Genomic DNA, 19,966 nt, shown 5'->3' on the forward strand with positions numbered 1-19,966 from the left:
CAACTTCAAACTACATTACGGAGTTTCACCAGAGAATACAATGTGCTATTCTGGCTCACCTGTAAAACACTCTCTCTTCCTCTCTCCCTTTCCCTCCCCCACCCCTCTGTGTGAGAGAGACATATTCTAATGCCATCCAACTTAAATACTACCTCCCGTCACAATTAAAATATTTGCTGATTCTGTAAAAGAACTTTGCAGTTAAAAGCCATGTTCCTTGAGTATAATTCACACATATGAGATATATACTACAATGCACAGAAAAAGTTGGAGGTAGTTTTCTAGACACAATGTAAAATTTGATTTAGAGCCACTAGTGGGAGCTCGCCAACAGAAAGTAGTGGTTAGATCAATATTTAAGTCCACACTCAGCCATACCGACATTGATTCAGTGAGTTTAAACCAGTCACTTCCCTTCAGCCTAAGATACCTCACAGGATTGTTATTGAAATAAAATGAAGAAAACTTCCCATGTAAAGTTACACTGAAATCCTAAGGGAAGGAGTTGGGGTGATATAAAAAAACAACTAAGAGTTGGATTGGATCTAAATCTGAAGGCAGTAATATAGATAGTCCTGTGCTGTGCCAAGTGTCTTACAACACTTCATTTAGTGAACCTTCAAAGTTACAATGGCATTGAAAAAAGTGACTTAATGACCATTTTTCACATTTATGACCAAAGCAGCATCCCAACAGTCACATGAATAAAATTCAGCGGCTTGTCAGCTGTCTCATATCTGTGACGGTTGCAGTGCCTTAGAGTCAAGGGATCGCCTTTTACGTCCTTCTGGCAAGCAAAGTCAATGGGAAAGCCAGATTCCCTTAACAACTGTGTTACTAAATTAACAACTGCAGTGATTCACTAAATAATTGTGAAGCTATTAGGGTAGATGTTGACTTTCTCTATTTTGGTTAATTGAGGTTGAAATAATTTCATAGTTTAAATTAAGAGCATAAATAGTTTTTTGCTTTTATTATTAGTAGGCATTATTAATCATCTGTTTTGATGGAAAGCAAGAGTATATATTAAATAAATTATAAAAAATAAAAATATAATCATTGTACAATTATTAAATAGTTTTAATAATTAATAAAATTGCATCAAGGCAATTCATGCTATAAAAAACACAGATAGTGAGATATACCGAGCCTAAGCCAATTATTTTGTAATGGTAAATTGCTGTTTTAATAAATGAAAAAGGTGATAGCACTTTTGGTAAGCTGGAACTCTTTGCTGGAACTGCCTGCTGATGCCTGTAGGCTCCCAGATTTGGATTTGGAAAATATATTTATCATAGTAAACAATTTGTTTTCCTAGCAGTTCTTATGTGTAATGGATGGTGGAGTTAGTGTTAAACTTCAATCATGCAAAAAATCACAGCCTATGCATGGATTAAAATACAAAGCTGCAATGCAGCTTAATTGGATTAAATGTCTGCATTCAAATAGCCTTGGTTGAATTTTAAAGTAATTTACTTCCATTCACTGGAAAATTCACTCTTGTTTACTGTTGCTGTTATTATGATGCAATCTACTTTTTTTTCCCCCAACTAAAGGTGGTTCCTGGTGTCTCAGCCAAGATGCTAACTATTAAGCCTATTAAAGTTAATCGTCCCAAACCTTTGCGGCATGGCACCCCAGATGGGAGACCAAGAGGGGAACTGAACCATGCAAGCAGTGGGCTGGCACACAAGTGCATGCGCAACTTCACTTAGGCCATCACTCACATGCATCCACTTCTCATGCACCCCAGTTCTGAATAGGTCCCGCCCCATAATGAGGCATAGTCCAGAGGTATTAAGTCATGATACTGGTGACTTGAAACTGGGGGGTTTCTTTGTAGCTACATCAGAGGGAATGCAGACTGATCATTCCTTTATATTTATGAACATCTAGAGACAGATCTTTATTGGAGACTAGTGAGGCCCTTATGGATTTTTCCCCATCTTTTTTTTTTTTTTTTAATATTGAGCAGAAGAGCTATTTTGCTAGTAATTTGCCTGAACCAACTTAGGGTTTTCTGGAGGCTGCAAATGGGATTATAAACATCTGCTGAGAGGCAAGGAAACAAATGAAGCAAAGTATATTGCACCAACACAATAAAAGCTCTTCCCCAAACATAATTAAGTGATACTAATCAAGTGAAGTACAAAACAAAAGAACTTACACTGTGATATTATGACTGACATTTCACCATTTCATCATTATTCAAAGCTAGGCAACCTTACCTTGTTGGGACATCATTTCAGAGATATTTCTTTACCTAAGCAGAGAAACAGAATGACGAAAGATGGGAGGAGGGCGGAGCTGGCGTCGCGACGATACGGCATGCGATCTTGGAGGTCTGAGATCGCTCCCGATATCTTTGCTCCTGGACAGTCCAATCGGATCTAAACCGTCCCAAAGAGATGGTGAATGTAAAGAGCACATCCTGTCGATCTCAGGGACACCGCAAAGTCCCTGGTAGATCCAGGAGAAGCTCTTTTTGCCAGCGGCAAAGAGGCAGCCATTAAAGCTTCTGAAGTTGGGACAGCTCCGAAACGAAAGAGAACGGAAAGAGAAAGTGCCAGTTTGGTGAGAACTTTTTCTTTACTTTAAGATTTGAAAGGACACCCTAAGGAAAAGAAAGAATCTGTAAAAGTTTTGACAGAAGTGATTAAGTGGCGATTTTAAACAGGAAGTCAAAGTAACATTTTTTTTTTCTCATTGCTGGATTTTCTACACATGATTTTATATTTTGAAACTGGACTGGTTTTTTTCTTCTTCCACCTATTCTTTCTCTCCTTTTTGACTTTATAATATTCTAGGCTAGAGACTCCCTTTTAGTCATCTTTTTTAATATCTCTTTCCCTTTTTAATTAATTTTTATTAAATCTTGTTTGGAAAAGGAGGGGGGAAATGAAAGCAGAAGAAACTTTGTAACACTGCCAACTAGAGGCTTGGAAATATTTTATCTCGTTTTTCTTGACCAGACAAAGCTGAGAAAGAACTGAGACTTCTTTTCAAGGACATTGCTGTTTGAGAAGATAGAGGGAAGAGCATGGGAGAGTATTATTGCAGGTGCTCTTCTAGGTTTCTATCAATATCTGGAGTCTGGTGTTGACGTTTATAGAAAAAAAGGTGATAAGACTCTGGAGAAGAGAGTTATAAATTTCAACAAAACCTTGGATAACTAAACAAGGTGCAGTGTGCTCTTTTTATTTTTTTTAAGCTGGGCTATTTCTTACTTTAACAAACCCCCTCCTTACTAGCTTACTTTTTGTAATAGCTATTTGGATTTTTGGCCTTTTGGAACTTGTTTTTGTCTGTCTTTTTTAAAAAAACAAGTTTTATTCAAATTTTCACATAAAAACAAAAATCTCTTTTTAGTAGACAACATATTTCCGGGTCATCACCTTTACATACAAATATGACAGCAATTATACATTCATATATGCATACTTAATTATATTACCTTTTCCATTCCAAATTTTCAGTAAGGAAAGAAACAAACACATTAATTCTAGCCTCTTTCATTAATCTCAATCGAAACATCTTTTTGTTTCATTTCAATTATTTCAAATATAATCCTTTAATATTTATTTTAAAAATAAAGATAAACAATATGTGTTTGCCTAATAATAATAATAATAATGATGATAATAATAATAATAGTAGGTTGCCAATGTCTCTCCTTGCTTTTTAATAAGTCTATATTGACTTATTAATTTAGTTGGTTCTTTAGTCTGTCATATTTCCTTTCCATTACACATTCTTTTTATAAATTCTAAATTAATACAAGTTTTAACACTAAAAAAAAAAACACGAGTATAGGTTTCCCCCCTTTTACTGCTTTGAGTGTGAAACCTCAGTGGTTAAAATATACCTTTATGCCCTCATCTTGATTCCCAATAATCCATTATTTTTAAGAAGTTACAATAATAATCATTACATCTTTTCATTTGGATTCCGCAGCATATTTTCCCCCTTAATTTTTAATAAGAGTTATCAATATCTATATTATCCTATTTTCTAAATATTTTTAATTGCAGAAATAGTCTTATTACCCCTTGTCACCCTGCAGAACCCCCTTTTTAATTCATCAACCATTATCTCTGAAAAAACAATTTCTTTTCAAAATTTTACTAATTCTGTATTTCTTTATTTCATGCACCTGTTTCTTATTGCTTCTCCTCCCCCTCTTTTCCCCATATCTTTTCTCATTCCAGTTTATATCCCTCTCTTTCTTAATATCTTCCTTTCCCCTTTTCTGCTGGGTCTTTCTGTCTTTCCCAACTTCACCGGTATTCCCCCTTTTGATTGCCTTCTTAAGTCTCAACTTTTTAACCCTCCTTCTTTCCCCACTTCTTTGTAGCGTTCTTTGTGTTGTCTATTTAAGATGTCTTCTTCTTGAGTCGACTCCTCCTCCTCTGAAGCTCTTTCTTCTTGTTCTTCAATCGCCATTTCCATTTTTTCTAACACAGAACAAAGTTATTAGTCTCTTTCCTGTAGTAATTCTCTCATATTTTTAAGTTCCATTTTTAATTCCCGAAGAGATATCATCATTACACACTCTTGTATTTTATGACCGTTAAAGTCCACAAAAAAAACACTTTTACTTTCCTTCTTTCTTCTTTTAATCTTCTAAAGTTCTCAATTATTCCAGCCCAGGGTCTATACCAAAAACATCAATCAATCCCACAGTCAGTCTTTCCTTACTTTTTTCTTTATTCTCATTCTGCTTTCACTTTCTAAGATTCTTACTTTGTTTCAATATTTCTTTAATATTATATCCACACAAGTTCATTCAGAAACAGGATGCTTTCCCTTGTTTGAGCTCAAGTTTTTGTCAAAAGGTGGCACTCTCCATTATATAAAGTCTTCACCTTTTTCCCCTATTTTTTATTTAGGGTTTTTCGAACCTCAATATTCCAACATAGTCCAGTCTCCAATTTGTAAACTTTATTATTATTATTTTTTTGACAATCTTAAGTCCAGCTTTATTTTATGCCTGTTTATTGCCAAAATATTTTAGTCCAATTTAATTAAATCTTTAGTTCTGGTTTCTTCCTTTCCTAGTTCGAAGCCCCGTTTAGCTATCAGAAATATATATATATATATATATATATATATATATATATATATATATATATATATATATATATATATATATATATATATATATATATATTTGTTTTCTTAAGTTTTCGCATGGTACTTACATGTATGGTGTTCGGCTTGGTTGGGTATTTCCCACGTCATTGTAGTTCTTTTAAAGTTGTACTTAGCGTTTCAGCAGAATCTCATCTGCCATCATCAGGCTTCTGTATTGTGTCCGTCTGTGGGTCAGTCTGACCCACAGACGGACACAATACAGAAGCCTGATGATGGCAGATGAGATTCTGCTGAACTGCTACTAACTTTAAAAGAACTACAATGACGGGGAAAATACTCAAACAACAACACCATATATATATATATATATATTTCTGTCCCTTTGTAATTTTGCCACTCACTTTTCTTTTCTTAAAAATTCCATGTTACCTTAATCCCGGGGTACTTTTGTTTAGTTGTATTGCCCAATTGTCCCGGTTCAGATGTTATCCACCTCTTTCTTCCCTCCTGCACAAATCTTAATCCAGCTGAGTCCTCCTCTTCAGGATGGCCATTTTAAACCACTGCTGCAGTCGTCTTTGGGGGGGGAAGACCAAGCCCAGGAGGGGAGATGCGGCTCCCCTCAACCTGGCTTGCGGCTTCCCCTTACTCCACCACCCCTCCAAGGCAGCTTCAGCCCCTAATCGTAATGATCGGGACTCTCCAACGAAAGAGCACAGACCATAGCTGCAGAGAGATGCGATCTATGATCTGTCAGCGAGGAGGCTCCGCCTTCTTCGTTCCCTTCTTTTTGTTTTTGAAGTCTAATTTTTACGTTTGCATTTTATTTTAAAGGAAAAGCTTTAGTATTAATGATTTCCTTCCTTTTTTTTCTTTTTAAGGGAGTAGTCTCTTTTCTTTTTCCTCTCTCCCTCCCTTGTATCTTTTTTTTCTATTTACCTTCCATATTGGGTTTTTTTTTGGTGGCTTTCTTTTTTTTCTTATGCTTCCTTTTATACCTGAGACTTTTTAATTGGATTAAGGTGTTGAAGAACCTGAAGAACTTTTCTTTTCTCTTAGTTTTATTTTTTTATTTTTTTACTTTTCCACCTTTTTCTGGATTTAACAATTTTTTTCTTTTTTGTGTGTCTTTATGGTCTTTTCTTCCATTTTTGAGTTTTTACTGCTATCTAACCAATTGATTGGATTAAGGTATACAAGAACCTGAAGAATTTATTATTATTATTATTATTATTGTTGTTGTTGTTTTGTTGTTGTTGTTGTTTGGTTTCTTTTTCCCCACTATTTTTACTTGGAATTACAATTGGTTATTTCACAAGTGGATTAAGGTCTAGAAGAAGCTGAAGATTTTGAATTGTCTGAAATGAGTAGGAAACTAACAGCTCCTGGTTCCTTAACTTCTACTTCCTCTTCACCATCTGGAGGACAACGCTCAATGCAGATGATACAGCAAGAAAAAGAACAGGAAAAAGTGACGCTGCAGATGATTATGCAAGGAATTCAAAATATACAAATAAGAACAGAGAATATTGAAAAGAGAACAGAGAACATTGAACAAAGAACAGGAAAAACTGATGAAAAGGTGGAGAACATTCAACAAATGATGATGAAGTATGATGAGATATTCCAAAAAAGAAGAAAAGGGACAAAACCTAGCTGAGACAATGATAGAAATTTTGGCTGAAACTTTGGAAATAACTAAAGCGAAGATGATGGATGGAATAGACGAGGTTTATCGAGTCTTCATAAGATATGCAATGAGAAATAGCTTGCCAAGAGAAGTTCACATCAGATTTACAAAGAAAGCCATTAAAACACAAATATTGCAAATGGCAAGAGAGAAAACATTGAAATATAAAGACAAGGAGATTGTGGTCCTGAAACAAGTACCCAGAAGAGTGAGAGAGATGAGAAGAGAATACCGATTTCTGACGAAAATTCTACTTTAAAAAGAGGTAAATTGTAGATGGCTGATTCCAGAAGGTTTAATGTTCACATGGCAAGAACAGAGACATAGAATTGACTCAGTTGAGAAAGCTGAATTATTTTACACTGAACATTTTGGAGGGAAAGAGGAGGAGGCAGAAAAAGAAATGTCACTAATTGAATTCCAAGAGGACTGCCAAATGGTGACTGAAAAAGAAGAAGGTGTAGTAGGTGGAAAGGTGGAAGTCAAAGAACAACGTGAACCAAGATCTACGAGAGCTGCTAAACCTAACTACAAAATATAATCATGGAAGAGAAAAAACTGATTACAATTAACATAAATGGACTTTACTCAGCTGTTAAAAGAAGGAAAACTTTCCATAAATTAGAGAAATTAAAATTTGATATAATCTGCCTACAAGAAGTACATATCAAAAAGCAACATGAACAATTGCTGATACAGCCAAAACTAGGGAAAATATTTACTTCTTTGACACAATGCAAGAAAAGAGGAGTGGCTTTATACATTAAAGATATTATCCCAGCGAAATTGATCTATACCGATGACGATGGAAGAATACTAATGGTGGAAATAATGGACAATAATACGAAAACACTCCTGATTGCAATCTATGCCCGAATGACAATCAAGAAGAATTTTATAAAAAAATTACATATGAAAATAATTGAACTGGACTATGCTAATATAGTTATGATGGGAGATTTTAATGGAATTGTAGATAATAAACTGGACTACACAGCACAGAAAACAACAAAGCAAAACAGAAAGACTCTCCCTAAATCTTTTTTTAAAATGATAGATGAAATAAATTTAAAAGATACATGGAGAGAAAGAAATGCTAAGACTAAACAATACACCTTCTATTCAAATAGACATTTATCATGGTCCAGGATAGATAAGATATGGAAGTCAACAGCATTGTTAGCTAATATTCAAGAAATAAATATTGAAACAAGTACTTGGGCAGATCGCAATCCAGTGACAATTAAATGGAAAGGACAAAGAAGATCTAGATAGACGTTAAATAATACTATATTAAAGGAAAAAGACTTCACACAGTGGATGGAGAAAGAACTGGCTTTCTTCTTTAGATAAAACAAAAAAGAAGATACATCAATGCAGAACATATGGGATACAATGAAGGCATATGCCAGAGGCTTGATGATAGACTATACAAGGAAAAGAAATACCATGAAAAGACTAGCCTCTAAGGCATTAGAGGATGAGTATAAAGGAAAAAGAACTACAGAAAATGTCACAGAAAAAGGACATTAAGTTAAAAATGGATATAATTAAACACAAAATGGGTCTAATAGAAGAAGAAGAACTAGCACAGAAAATTAGAGGTGCGAAACAGAACTACTTTGAAGATGCAAATAAACCAGGTAGATGGTTAGCATATAAATTGAGAAAGGAGAAAGAATCAAGGAAAATATTGCAATTAATAGATGACCAAGGCCAAGTTTGCTATGGTAGTAAAGAGAAGAAGGAAATCATACGAGACTATTATGGGAAACTATACACACAAGAGAATATTGATGAGGAAAGAGTTAAACAGTACTTACAGAATGCTAATCTATCCCAGATACATAAAGAGATTGAAACAATGTTGGAAAGCAATATAACGATGATGGAGTTAACTGAAGCACTCAAGAAGCAAAACAATGGAAAGGCACCAGGCCCAGATGGGCTTCCGGCAGAATTTTATAAAACACTACAAGAATCGTTGAACTTTCCATTGCTAGAAGTTATGAATGAAGTTATGTTAAAGAAGAAGATACCCAAATCATGGTCAGAAGCTTATATTACACTTGTCCCAAAAGAGAAGGCCGATCCATTACAAATCAAGAACTATAGACCTATTTCCTTACTAAACGCAGATTATAAAAATTTTGCTTCAATATTGGCAGAAAGACTTAAAAAATACTTGAACAATTTTATCCATCCTGATCAAAATGGATTACTGCCAAAGAGACAAATTAAAGACAATATGAGAGTAATCTTGGACACTTTGGAATAGTATGAGGCACATCCTGAAAAACAAATGGCTTTGATATTTCTAGATGCACAGAAGGCATTTGATAATGTGAATTGGCGATTCATGTTATTACTGCTGGAACAGATGGGCTTTGGTAAAAAATTTATTCAAGCAATAGAAGCTATATATCATAATCAAATGGCAAGGGTAATGATAGAGGGAGAACTGACAGATTCTATTGATATAAGAAAAGGAACAAGACAAGGGTGCCCACTATCACCTCTGTTGTTTGTGTTAACCTTGGAAGTGCTAAACAGAAATATTAGAGAAGAAAAGGATATAAAAGGGATGAAAATCAAAAAGGAAGAATTTAAGTTGCAAGCATTCGCAGATGATCTGGTTTTCATTTTAGAAGACCGACTAGAAACAGCATTAAAATTGATAGAAAAGATAGAGGTATATGGAAAGGTGGCTGGTTTGAAAATACATAAAGATAAGACAAAGATCTTGACAAAGAATATGCTATCAAGACAAAAGGAAGAACTGGCAGATCTATTGAAAATTCAGGTCATGAATAAGATCAAGTACTTGGGGATACATTTGACAGCAAGATATAGTACACTAAAAGAGAATAATTATATCAAACTCAAGCAGCAGATAGTGCTAGATTTGGCGAAATGGGAAAATTTACAACTGTCATTAATAGGGAGAATATCAACAATCAAGATGAATATATTACCCAGAATTTTATATTTGTTCCAAACAATTCCAGTTAGGCTTGGAAAAGATTATTTTGAAGGTTTAAATAAAATTGTATTGAAATATATATATGGCAAGGTAAGAAAGCGAGAATAAAGTTAAAACTTTTGCAAGATGCCAGAATAAGAGGAGGATTTGGTTTGCCTAATTGGGAGTTGTATTACCAAGCTACAAATTTGATGTGGGTTAAGCAATGGATAACATTAAGAAATACTAGATTGTTAATATTAGAAGGACATGATCTGTTGTTGGGGTGGCATGCTTTTCTATGGTATAAAGGAACTAAAACACAGGGGTATTTTAGAAGACATTATATACAGGAGTCTCTGTGGTTAAACTGGGAAAAGACTAAAAGACAATGTTATATGAAAATTCCAGTCTGGCCATCGACTATTGAAGCATTTTCTTATCCTATAATATATAAAAAGGAACAAACAGTTAGATATGGTGAAATATTGAATGAAAAGGGTGAACTTAAATCTATGCAAAAATTAGAGAAACAAGGTATAAAGATGAATTGGTTTTCATATGCACAAATACATTCAAGGTATGATAAAGATTCTAAAACAGAAGGTTTCTATGATAAACTGACTGATTACGTTTTCGTCTGTAGCAAGAAGGGGTGGAGCTAGCACGGCCATCTTTGGTCTGTGCATCCGCCGCTCAGTCTGCATCTAGTTGTGCTAGTGGGAGGTTCATATCGTTGCCCGTTATTTCACAGCAAACATTTGAAATGTGTGCTGCAATTGAAAATCCTGCGAGTTGTGAGGTGCAATCAGTGATAAGGTTTTTGTTGGCAAAAAAACATAAACCGATTGAAATTTTTCGGCAACTGTGTGAAGTGTACGGGGACAACATCATCACTGAAGGTGGAGTGCGCCAATGGTGCATTAAGTTTAAAAATGGCCGAACTACAGCACTCGAGAAGTCCTGAATGCTTTCAAGTGGGAGATTTTTCCTCATCCGCCCTACAGCCCCGATCTTGCACCAAGCGACTACCACTTGTTTCCGAGGATGAAGACCTGGCTTGGAACACAGCGCTTTGAGGACGATGCGGAACTGCGGGCGGGCGTGACTGACTGGCTCAAATCTCAGGCGGCTGAATTTTATGACAATGGAATTACAAAGCTTGTTCACCGCTATGATAAGTGCCTCAATTTGTTCGGTGAATATGTTGAAAAGTAGTATTTAAGTGTCACTTTCAAGTGTATATAATAAAAATTTTTTCCTACGCTTTGTTTTTTTTCTATCGCAAAACGTAATCTATTTTGTGGATAGCCCTCATAGATAAGGTTTTGACAGGCACTGATGAAAAGGTGATTAAAAAATTGTATGGATATTTATTAGAAATTAAACTAAAAGAAGAACAAGTTAAAGAAACAATGCTTGCTTGGGGGAAGAATTTTGGATATGGGATTGATCTAGAGAAATGGCAAAAATTGTGGTTTCAAAATTATAAAATGACAATGTCAACAGCATATAAAGAAAATTTGTATAAGATGTTTTACAGGTGGCATTTCCCCCCGACAAGAATAGCAAGAATGTTCAAGAACAAATCTGAAAAATGTTGGAAATGTCATCAGACACCTGGGTCATATTACCATATGTGGTGGACTTGTGCAGAGGCTAAAAAATATTGGACTAAAATCCACACGTGGTTGGAAAAAATGACAAAAAAGCATATAGACTTGAAACCAGAGATATTTTTATTGGGAATTTTACCTGAAATATATAGTAAAGAATTGAAATACCTGGTTGTAAATGTATTGACAGCGGCTAGGATTGTATTTGCCAAAAACTGGAAAAATGCAAAAATACCATTACAGGAGGAAATCATTAAGAAAATATTGGAATGTGCTGAAATGAGTAGATTGACATTTGAAATCAGAGAACAAGATGATAAACAATTTTATAAAATTTGGGATCTATTCTATCAATGGTTAGACAATAAAACATGGTAATGAAATATGTAGATTCTTAGAAAATAATAAATATATAAAGATGTATTCTTTTCTTATATCTACAAAATGATTGTAGGATAGATTTGGGATGATAATATGAACTGTCATAAAACAAATTAAGTAAAATATGGATTATTTTGTAAAACATGAATGAATAAAATTATAGTCAAATGATTGATTAACAATGATATTAATGTATTTAATATTTGATTGAAAATATGAGAATATATACAATGTAATTGTAATTGAAGACTACGAAATGGAAGCACAAAACAATTTTTAAACCAACCGACACGCTGTATGTATATATATGGAAGATGGCTTGATGTTTTTATGTTTTGTTTGTCTATGTTTGTCTTAAAAACCAATAAATTAAAAAAAAAAAGAATGACGAAAGATGGACAAAAAAAGCAGTGAAAATAGGAGCGACTTCCCCATTGAATTTCCTTGTGGGAATCTGGCAGGGAGCATTGGAAATTCTCTCCCTCTTAAGTTCTAAAATTACCAACATATTTAACAAATTTCTGCTTTGATTAAGGATTTCCCAAAACTATTATGTGATTTCTTTATTCCTGTAAGTTCTAACATTTCTCCGATCATGTTACTGCAATGTCAAATTTTCCCTTTTAAAAAAGACAGAAACATAGAAAACTGATGGCAAAAAAGACCCAGTGGTCCATTGAGTTTGCCCTTTGAGTTTTTAGTTTGTGTTTTTGTTTTCTTTTTAATCTATTTATTATTGTTAATGGCCCTTATTATTATGGTTTATTGCACTGTCAGTTGCCAGACTGGTTTTGGCCTTTTGGTCTGCCTATTGAGCTCTTCCCAGGGATCTGGGATACATAGACTAGATGTGGATATGTTAGTGTGTTAGATGTATCATCACAGGATGTAAGCTATTAAAATAGAATATAGAATAGAATATGCTTTATTGTCTTAAGTGTAACTGAACACACAAGTAACTCCGGTGCATAAACTCTCAGTGTACATACAAACAAAATAATATAATCATAAGATACTAATAGGAGAAGGTTGTAGAAAAGATGAGAAGGATAATAGTACTACAGCCCTACTACATGCTTAAATATCCTTAGGCATAAGGACAGTGCTGTGGTGATTAGGTATTCAGCAGAGTGATGGTATGAGGGGGAAACAACTATCTTTGTGTCTAGTTGTTTTGGCATGCAGTGCCCTGTGGTGGTGTCCTGAGGGAAGGAGTTGAAACAGTTTACGTCGGGGTTGTGAGGAGTCTGTAGATATTTTCTCAGCCCTCCTTCTGACTCATGCAATATACAGGTGCTCAATGGGAGGCAGGCTGGTTGCAATTGTTTCTTCTGCAGTCCTAACTATCCATTAAAATTGCTGTGCCAAACCAGACAATTATAGAGGTATAAATAACAGATTCAATAATTTCTCTGTAGTATTGCTCCAACAGTTCCTTGGGCAGTCTGAACTTTCTGGCAGATTATAGAGCCCAGAAACTTGAAGGTCTCTACTGTTGATACTGTGTTGCCTAATGTTGTAAGATATAATAAAATAGGAGGACTCTTCCTAAAATCCACTGTCATCTCTACAGTTTTAAGTGTGTTCAGTTCCAGATTGTTCCACAGGGTTCAACCTCCATCTGTATGCAGATTCATCACTGTCTCAAATGAGACCAATGACTGTTCTATCATCTGCAAACTTCAATACTTTGAGAAATCTTTTGAGATGCAGTCATTGGTATAGAGAGAAATTTCAAATAACATTATATTCCAATTAATGCTGCCTTTTGCAATTGACTGGTGGTGAATTTGTCAATACCAACAGTGTTCAAGTGGTATTCCAATTGTTTTTGGCATCTATGACTATTAGTAGGTTTGCTTTCTTTTGTCACAGTTATTCTATTTACAGGTCTTGTTGTTATCTTCTCTAGTTCTTTCTCTTCTATTCTGCTGACTCCTTTTTGTCTTTCTTATCAACAAATGTTAAGTCTGCCTTCTTATGTGGCAGGTGCTTGTTTGTTTAAATTCTAAAGTCTCAGAGTACTTTGGCCTCTTTGTTTTCTATTACTTTCTCTATTTTTTTCTAGTAGTAGCAGTAGTAGTAGTAGTAGCAGTAGCAGCAGCAGCAGCAGCATTAGCATTATTTATTTATTGGCAGAGACAAAGACAAGGCTAAAGAGAAGTGAGTGACATTTTTCTCTTGAGATTTATGCAAATTAGAATATGCATGTGATTGGATAGAGAAACCAGTTATTTAATAGGATGTAACACATTACATGCCTAGTGAAGCCAATGAGGGCATTAGGGTATAACTATGAATCATGGGATGGAACTACAAAAATAATGGGGTGTTGTTTGTTTCTGAGAATTACTTACTTTTTCTTTCCTAAAGCTCGTCTTGCCCCCAAGCAACTTTTCCCAGTTTATACTCTACTCTTTGGCCTTCTGAATGTTGAATGGCTAAGCTAACAATGTGATTTTCCTGAAAATTTTGTTTTTGTAGTTGGGTAGTTGCCTAATTTGGCACAATATAGCCGTTTTTTTCTCTCTCTCTGGAAAGATGTGTTAGAGGCTTTAACTTGGCACCACAAAATCTCCTACAATTCCCTCTGCTGAAGTTTGATATATTTTATTATTTTAAGTTTCATCATCCATCAAAGATATTCATGTCATAGAAGGTAGTGATTTCAGGTCCAATCATTATGTTACTTAATCTGAACAATGATTTAGCTTAAACTCCAATGAATAAAATGACAGGTAGTACCATTGACAAAGCCGTAGTAGTCAAAACAGACTAAACCAGGACATAAACAACAATTCCAAACATAGTTAGCAAACCAACCTGCAGACCCTGCTTAACAACGTGAACATGGAAGAAAACCAGATATCTGAAGCTATATCTATTATTGTGTCAAAAGCATGTGCCAGATGATATGACTCTGAACATAAGTATAGATCTTGGAGATCCATACCTTGATTTGGTAGACCAGTCCAAACAAGCCAAACTGGATGACTGTGTCCAATAAACTGTGAAACTTTTCGTCAGGAAAAGGAGGAATGTAAGGCACATTAAAACATTGTGGAATTTATTTATTTTATTTATTTGATTTGTTAATCGCTTACAACATAATAGGTATAAGTATAAACATGAGTAAGAATACAGGAAATAGGTACGAATAAATGGGGAGAATAGGACAGGGACGGTTGGCATGATGGTGTACTTATGCACGCCCCTTACAGACCTCTTAGGAATGGGGTGAGGTCAATAGTGGTTTGAGGTTAAAGGAGTGGGGGTTAGAGGATGTAACAACAGAGTCAGGTAGTGCATTCCAGGCATTGACCACTCTGTTGCTGAAGTCGTACTTTCTGCAATCGAGTTTGAAGCAGTTTACATTGAGTTTGTATCTGTTGTGTGCTCTTGTATTGTTATGGTTGAAGCTGAAGTAATCATTGACTGGTAGGACATTGTAGCAGATAATTTTGTGTGCTGCACTTAAGTCTAACTGTAGGCGGCATAGTTCAAGGTTGTCCAAGCCCAAAATCTCAAGCCTGATGATATAGGGTATTCTGTTGCAAGCAGCAGGGTATAGTACTCTTCTCGTGAAATACTTCTGGACTTGCTCTATTGTATTAATGTCCAATATGCAGTATGGATTCAGACTGATGAGTTGTATTTGAGTATTGGTCTGGCAAAAGTTTGTATGCTCTGGTTAGCAATTTGATATTTCCGGAGGAGAAGCTTCGTAAGATTAGATTTACAACTCTTAATGCTTTTTTGGCAATGTTGTTACAGTGAGTTTGATGCTTAAGTCATTTGATATGAGAACTCCAAGGTCCTTGACAGAGTGAGGATCATCAACGAGGTCATATCCGCCTAGTTTGTATTTGGTGTACTGATTTTTTTTACCAATGTGTAGGACAGAGCATATGTTGGTTGAGATTTGGAGTTGCCAGATGTTTGACCATTCAGACACATAACCAAGGTTGCTTTGAAATATAGTAGCATTGTCAGTGGTGTTGAATAGTTTTACGTCATCCGCAAAGAGGACGCAGTTGCTTATAAGGTAATCGCAAAGGTCATTTATGTAGAGTATAAAGAGTGTGGGTCCTAGAACGCTGTCTTGGGGGACACCACTGTTAACTGGATCAGGATTTGATATAGCGCTGCCTATTTTTACTATTTGTTGCCTGTTTGACAGGAACGCAGTAATCCACTTATGAAGGGATCCGGAAATGCCGTAAGAATTTAATTTTAACAGTAGTTTGTCATGTACCACTGAATCAAAGGTTTTGCAGAAGTCTATGTAAATTGCATCTATAGCTTTACCCTGGTCAAGTAGAGTAGTCCATATGTTTTTGCAGTGTAGGAATTGAAGATTGCAGGACAATTTTTTCTTGAAACCAAATTGTTTTTTGGAGAGTAGGTTGTTTGACTCTAAGTGGAGAGTATTGAATTGGTTAATTATTTATTCCATGACTTTGCACGTGACACAACATAGTGAGATTGGTCTGTAGTTTTCAACCAGGCTGGGGTCACCTTTTTTGAAGATAGGGATGACCGTAGCTAAGGACCATAGGTTTGGTAAGGAGCTGGTTCTGAATGATATCTCATATATAATGCTTAGGGGTTCCGCTATGGCAGAGGAGAGCTTTTTTAAGAAGTATGCGCATAATCCATCGGGGCCAATAGATAGGGATGGTTTTAGGTTACATAGTGCCTTTTCTACGTTATCTTCTGTAAAGTCAATATGTAGTAGGTCATTACATTTAGTTGTGGTACGACTAGGAAATGTGGGGCATGAACCATTGCTGTTTACAAAGACTGAACTGAAGAATGTGTTGAAGAGATTGACCTTAACAGCTTCATCATTGCAGTCTTTTCCTCTTGCTCGCAGTGGTAATTTGTGCATTCTGCCTTTATCTGTTGGCATAGGGTTGAAAGATACTATGCAAAAACATGAGCCTTATGAACTCTCTATCATTCTCAAATACCTAGCTAGAAGGAATAAGTCAACATAGAATAATATATATGTTAATATTTGAACACGTCTAAACTATATTTGTAGGGTGCATTTCGCCATAAATAAATTCTACATAGCATTTCAGTTTATTTCTAAATTGTCAGTATCATGGTACTCATTTTTCTTTCTATTTTCAGATGATCTCAAAAAGAATTATTTAATAATTATCTAATAAATTTAACAATACCACATCTTTAAATAATTGAGCTATTTACTGTTAGGCTTCAGGCTGATTTTTTAAAAACTTGCTTCAACTTCCTTTTTTCCCCTCCCCTTCCCCTTTCATTAAAAGAAATATGCAGCAGTAAAATCTCAACAGCCATTTAACAATATATGCAAATGTTCTAAATAGCTTTGAAGCAGACAAGAAGAAAGAGTAGTTCTCCCAATAAGCTTGGATGCATACAAAGTCTTTTCCATAATGAATGTGGCCAGATTTTAACAAAGGCCATGCATAATAAAAATGTAAATGAGTTTGCTTTACTAAAAGTATAACTTTAAAGTCTTTTGTTGTATGCTGTCCTGAAACTTTCCTATGAGGTTATCACTGCTTGTATGGAGATTTACCCAAAACCTTCAATGGCATTTAAAAAGAAAAACCTCAAAACCCAATAGCCTATGTGTGATGTGCATGCAAAACTGCTCTAAAGCTGAGAATATGAATTGGCTCTGGGTGGCTTCAGCACGAAGCAAAAAGCCAACTATATTGCTGTAAGACTGCCTGATGGGCTCCATGTGGCTCCCAGCCTGGAAATTTCTCCAGTTTTGACATGTGATGTACTCGTCACTGCAATGGCAGTTCTGTCACTGAGAAATGGCACAAAAGACAACAAGGCACCCCCTCCCTCTCCTTAGCCCTGCACATTGCAGCCCCCTGGAGCTGTCTGCCCATGGTTTCTCTTGCCTGCCTAGTTACAGACAGCCCTTCTAAACTGAGAGATAAGGGTGGGTGGACTGGATAGGCCCCAGCTGCCTTTGGGATGCAGCTTCCACAATAAATTGGCCTGAATGATGAGGGCAAACAAACAGTATGATATGTATTATGCCTGTCAATAATACATCCCCACATGTTTCCGTCTTTGTATGAGTGGGACCAAAGCTTTTTTTCAGCAAGTTCTACTTCGTCTCCTAGATTTTCCTTCCATTCATATTATAACTTACATGACAGGATTCAGAAATTTTTATGATAGCAGCATTGTAGAACTATTGTGTGTCCGTCCCCCACTCATCCCAGCATCAGATTTACATTTTGTTGTTCTTTTATGCCTCTTGCTTTAGAAATAGATGGCTTCTTAATCTTTCAGCTTCAACGTGAAGGGTACGTTGATGTGGAGTGGCATCGGGAACAGATGCGAGAGTTGAGAGAGCAAATAATTAGCCTGACTGAAAAAAACACAGAGCTTCAAGAAATTGTGAAACTGGGAGTGAAAGAACAGACTAACTTAGGTAAATTTTACTTGTAAATCAAATAAAGCATATGTAGGAAAAGCGAAAGAGAAGTAGTAAGAAAACTAAATGGCAAAATAGTGTCTAACCAGCAATTGTTCATTTATTTCCAGTTTGCACTGTAATTTGAGTTGGTCTTGAATTTTGATAGACTTAGTGGAATTAATTTATATTGAATATATACTTATTTTCTGGTTTTTATTCTGGTAAAAAGAAGCTGTGTTATTTATGAATGTAAAAATGCTGAATATTTATAGAATAATAATTATTTCTACTTCTAACAAGATAACAATATTTATCCATTCCTGCTAAGTAATAAATGAAGAAATTTAGGAAAATGCTATTAATGTGATATATACATAAATGTATATACCCTAGGTTTTCTTCTCTTTGCTGCAATGGAAAATTAGAAATTTACAATCATAAGTCATTTCTGCTTCCTAGAAATTAAGAAGTTTTAGAGCAATTAAGTCCATATCAAAACCAGATTAGGAAACATATGAATAATAACGTAATGATGCATATATACAAAAACAAATTACAGAAATATGATACTATTGGATGGAAATATAAATCAGCATGAGGCCACATTTTTGCAGTTTTATCATCTCTGATGACCATACCTCTCTCAATAACCACCTGCTAAAGCATTTTGTATCAGCTGTGACTAACGGCAGGAATGAATATTAATGAAAAGAAAAGGGTGTTCAGACACACTTGGCTCTTGAACTTATTTCTTAATCTCCCTCTCTCTGACCAGCCAGCTGAACAGCAGGCAGAATTCTGTGAAGGTCAAGGGCAGTTGTGAAGGTCACCAGTCTGCCCACTGCCTTCATCTGCCATGCACCCGGCTGACCGGCAGCGCACAATATGAATCTATTCAAATAGCCATGTAATTTCATGGTGTGCTTTATCCCCGCCTTACCCTTGCTTCTTTCAGAGAATGAAATGAAACTTTTGCAGAGCAAAATGGAAAAAGATACGAAGGCCATGGAAAAGGTACTGTATCCTTTACTTATTTGTGTCAGTAATTGATTAACTTGCACAATAGATACAGGAGTATAGGAATTCACACACAAAAAGGATTAAAAGATGATTACTACCATTCTTACTGTTCCTAGCTTGTTACCTTTCATAAATTGTTTTCAAAATATAGGATTTCCATGGAAATATTGTATCCGAAAGTTAACCCTGTTTTAGATGCAGGGTGGAAAAGCAGACTGAAATACCAAATCATATAAAAGGAAAGTAATATCATGTTTCTGATTTGCCAAGTTTGGTGCTATTCCATATAATAGCAATTTCATGTGGTTGAATTGTTGGAAAGAGATTGGAATTATACATTAGAGAAGGGGTCCCTAACCCCAGTCTGTGGCCCAGTACCAATCCATGGCCCATTGAGAACTAGACCGTGCACATGGTAGAAAAGTGTGGAAAGCTCCATTTGCGCAAGTGGCAGGTGTGCGCACGAAACCATCTCCTTCCCCTGCTGTCATGGCCATTGCCAATCTGAGAGCTGAAAAGGTTGGGGACTGCTGCATTAGATAAATGTTATAAGTAGTCAAAGAATAGAGAAGTTAGTAAATAAAATTAAAACATGCTTTTTAAAACTTCCAAGTTGGTAATGGGCGAAAGGATATAAAGGTGTGTCCAAACCACAGCCTTTGGGCCACATGCGGCCCTGGATAGCTAGTAGTGCAGCTCCACAAGATCATAAACGTTAACATTATTATGAAATTATATATACATTAACTATATTATGTATAGCCCAAGGC

General features: G+C 35.5%; 1 protein-coding gene across 1 annotated transcript in view; it reads left to right on the forward strand.

Annotated features, from left to right (window-relative positions):
* The window catches only part of CZH10orf67 (chromosome Z C10orf67 homolog), a 109,119-nt gene that overhangs the window by 45,296 nt on the left and 43,857 nt on the right, over positions 1 to 19,966 (forward strand). Inside the window, exons 7-8 of the mRNA XM_087947187.1 lie at positions 18,050 to 18,191; positions 19,132 to 19,190. Coding sequence (XP_087803313.1) covers positions 18,050 to 18,191; positions 19,132 to 19,190 — 201 coding nt within the window. The remainder of the gene's footprint in view (positions 1 to 18,049; positions 18,192 to 19,131; positions 19,191 to 19,966) is intronic.

This window comes from Notechis scutatus, chromosome Z (assembly GCF_049901735.1).
Source record: "Notechis scutatus isolate UNSWTSFEM ecotype Mainland chromosome Z, rNotScu1.2, whole genome shotgun sequence".
In the NCBI taxonomy this organism is placed as follows: Eukaryota; Metazoa; Chordata; class Lepidosauria; order Squamata; family Elapidae; genus Notechis; species Notechis scutatus.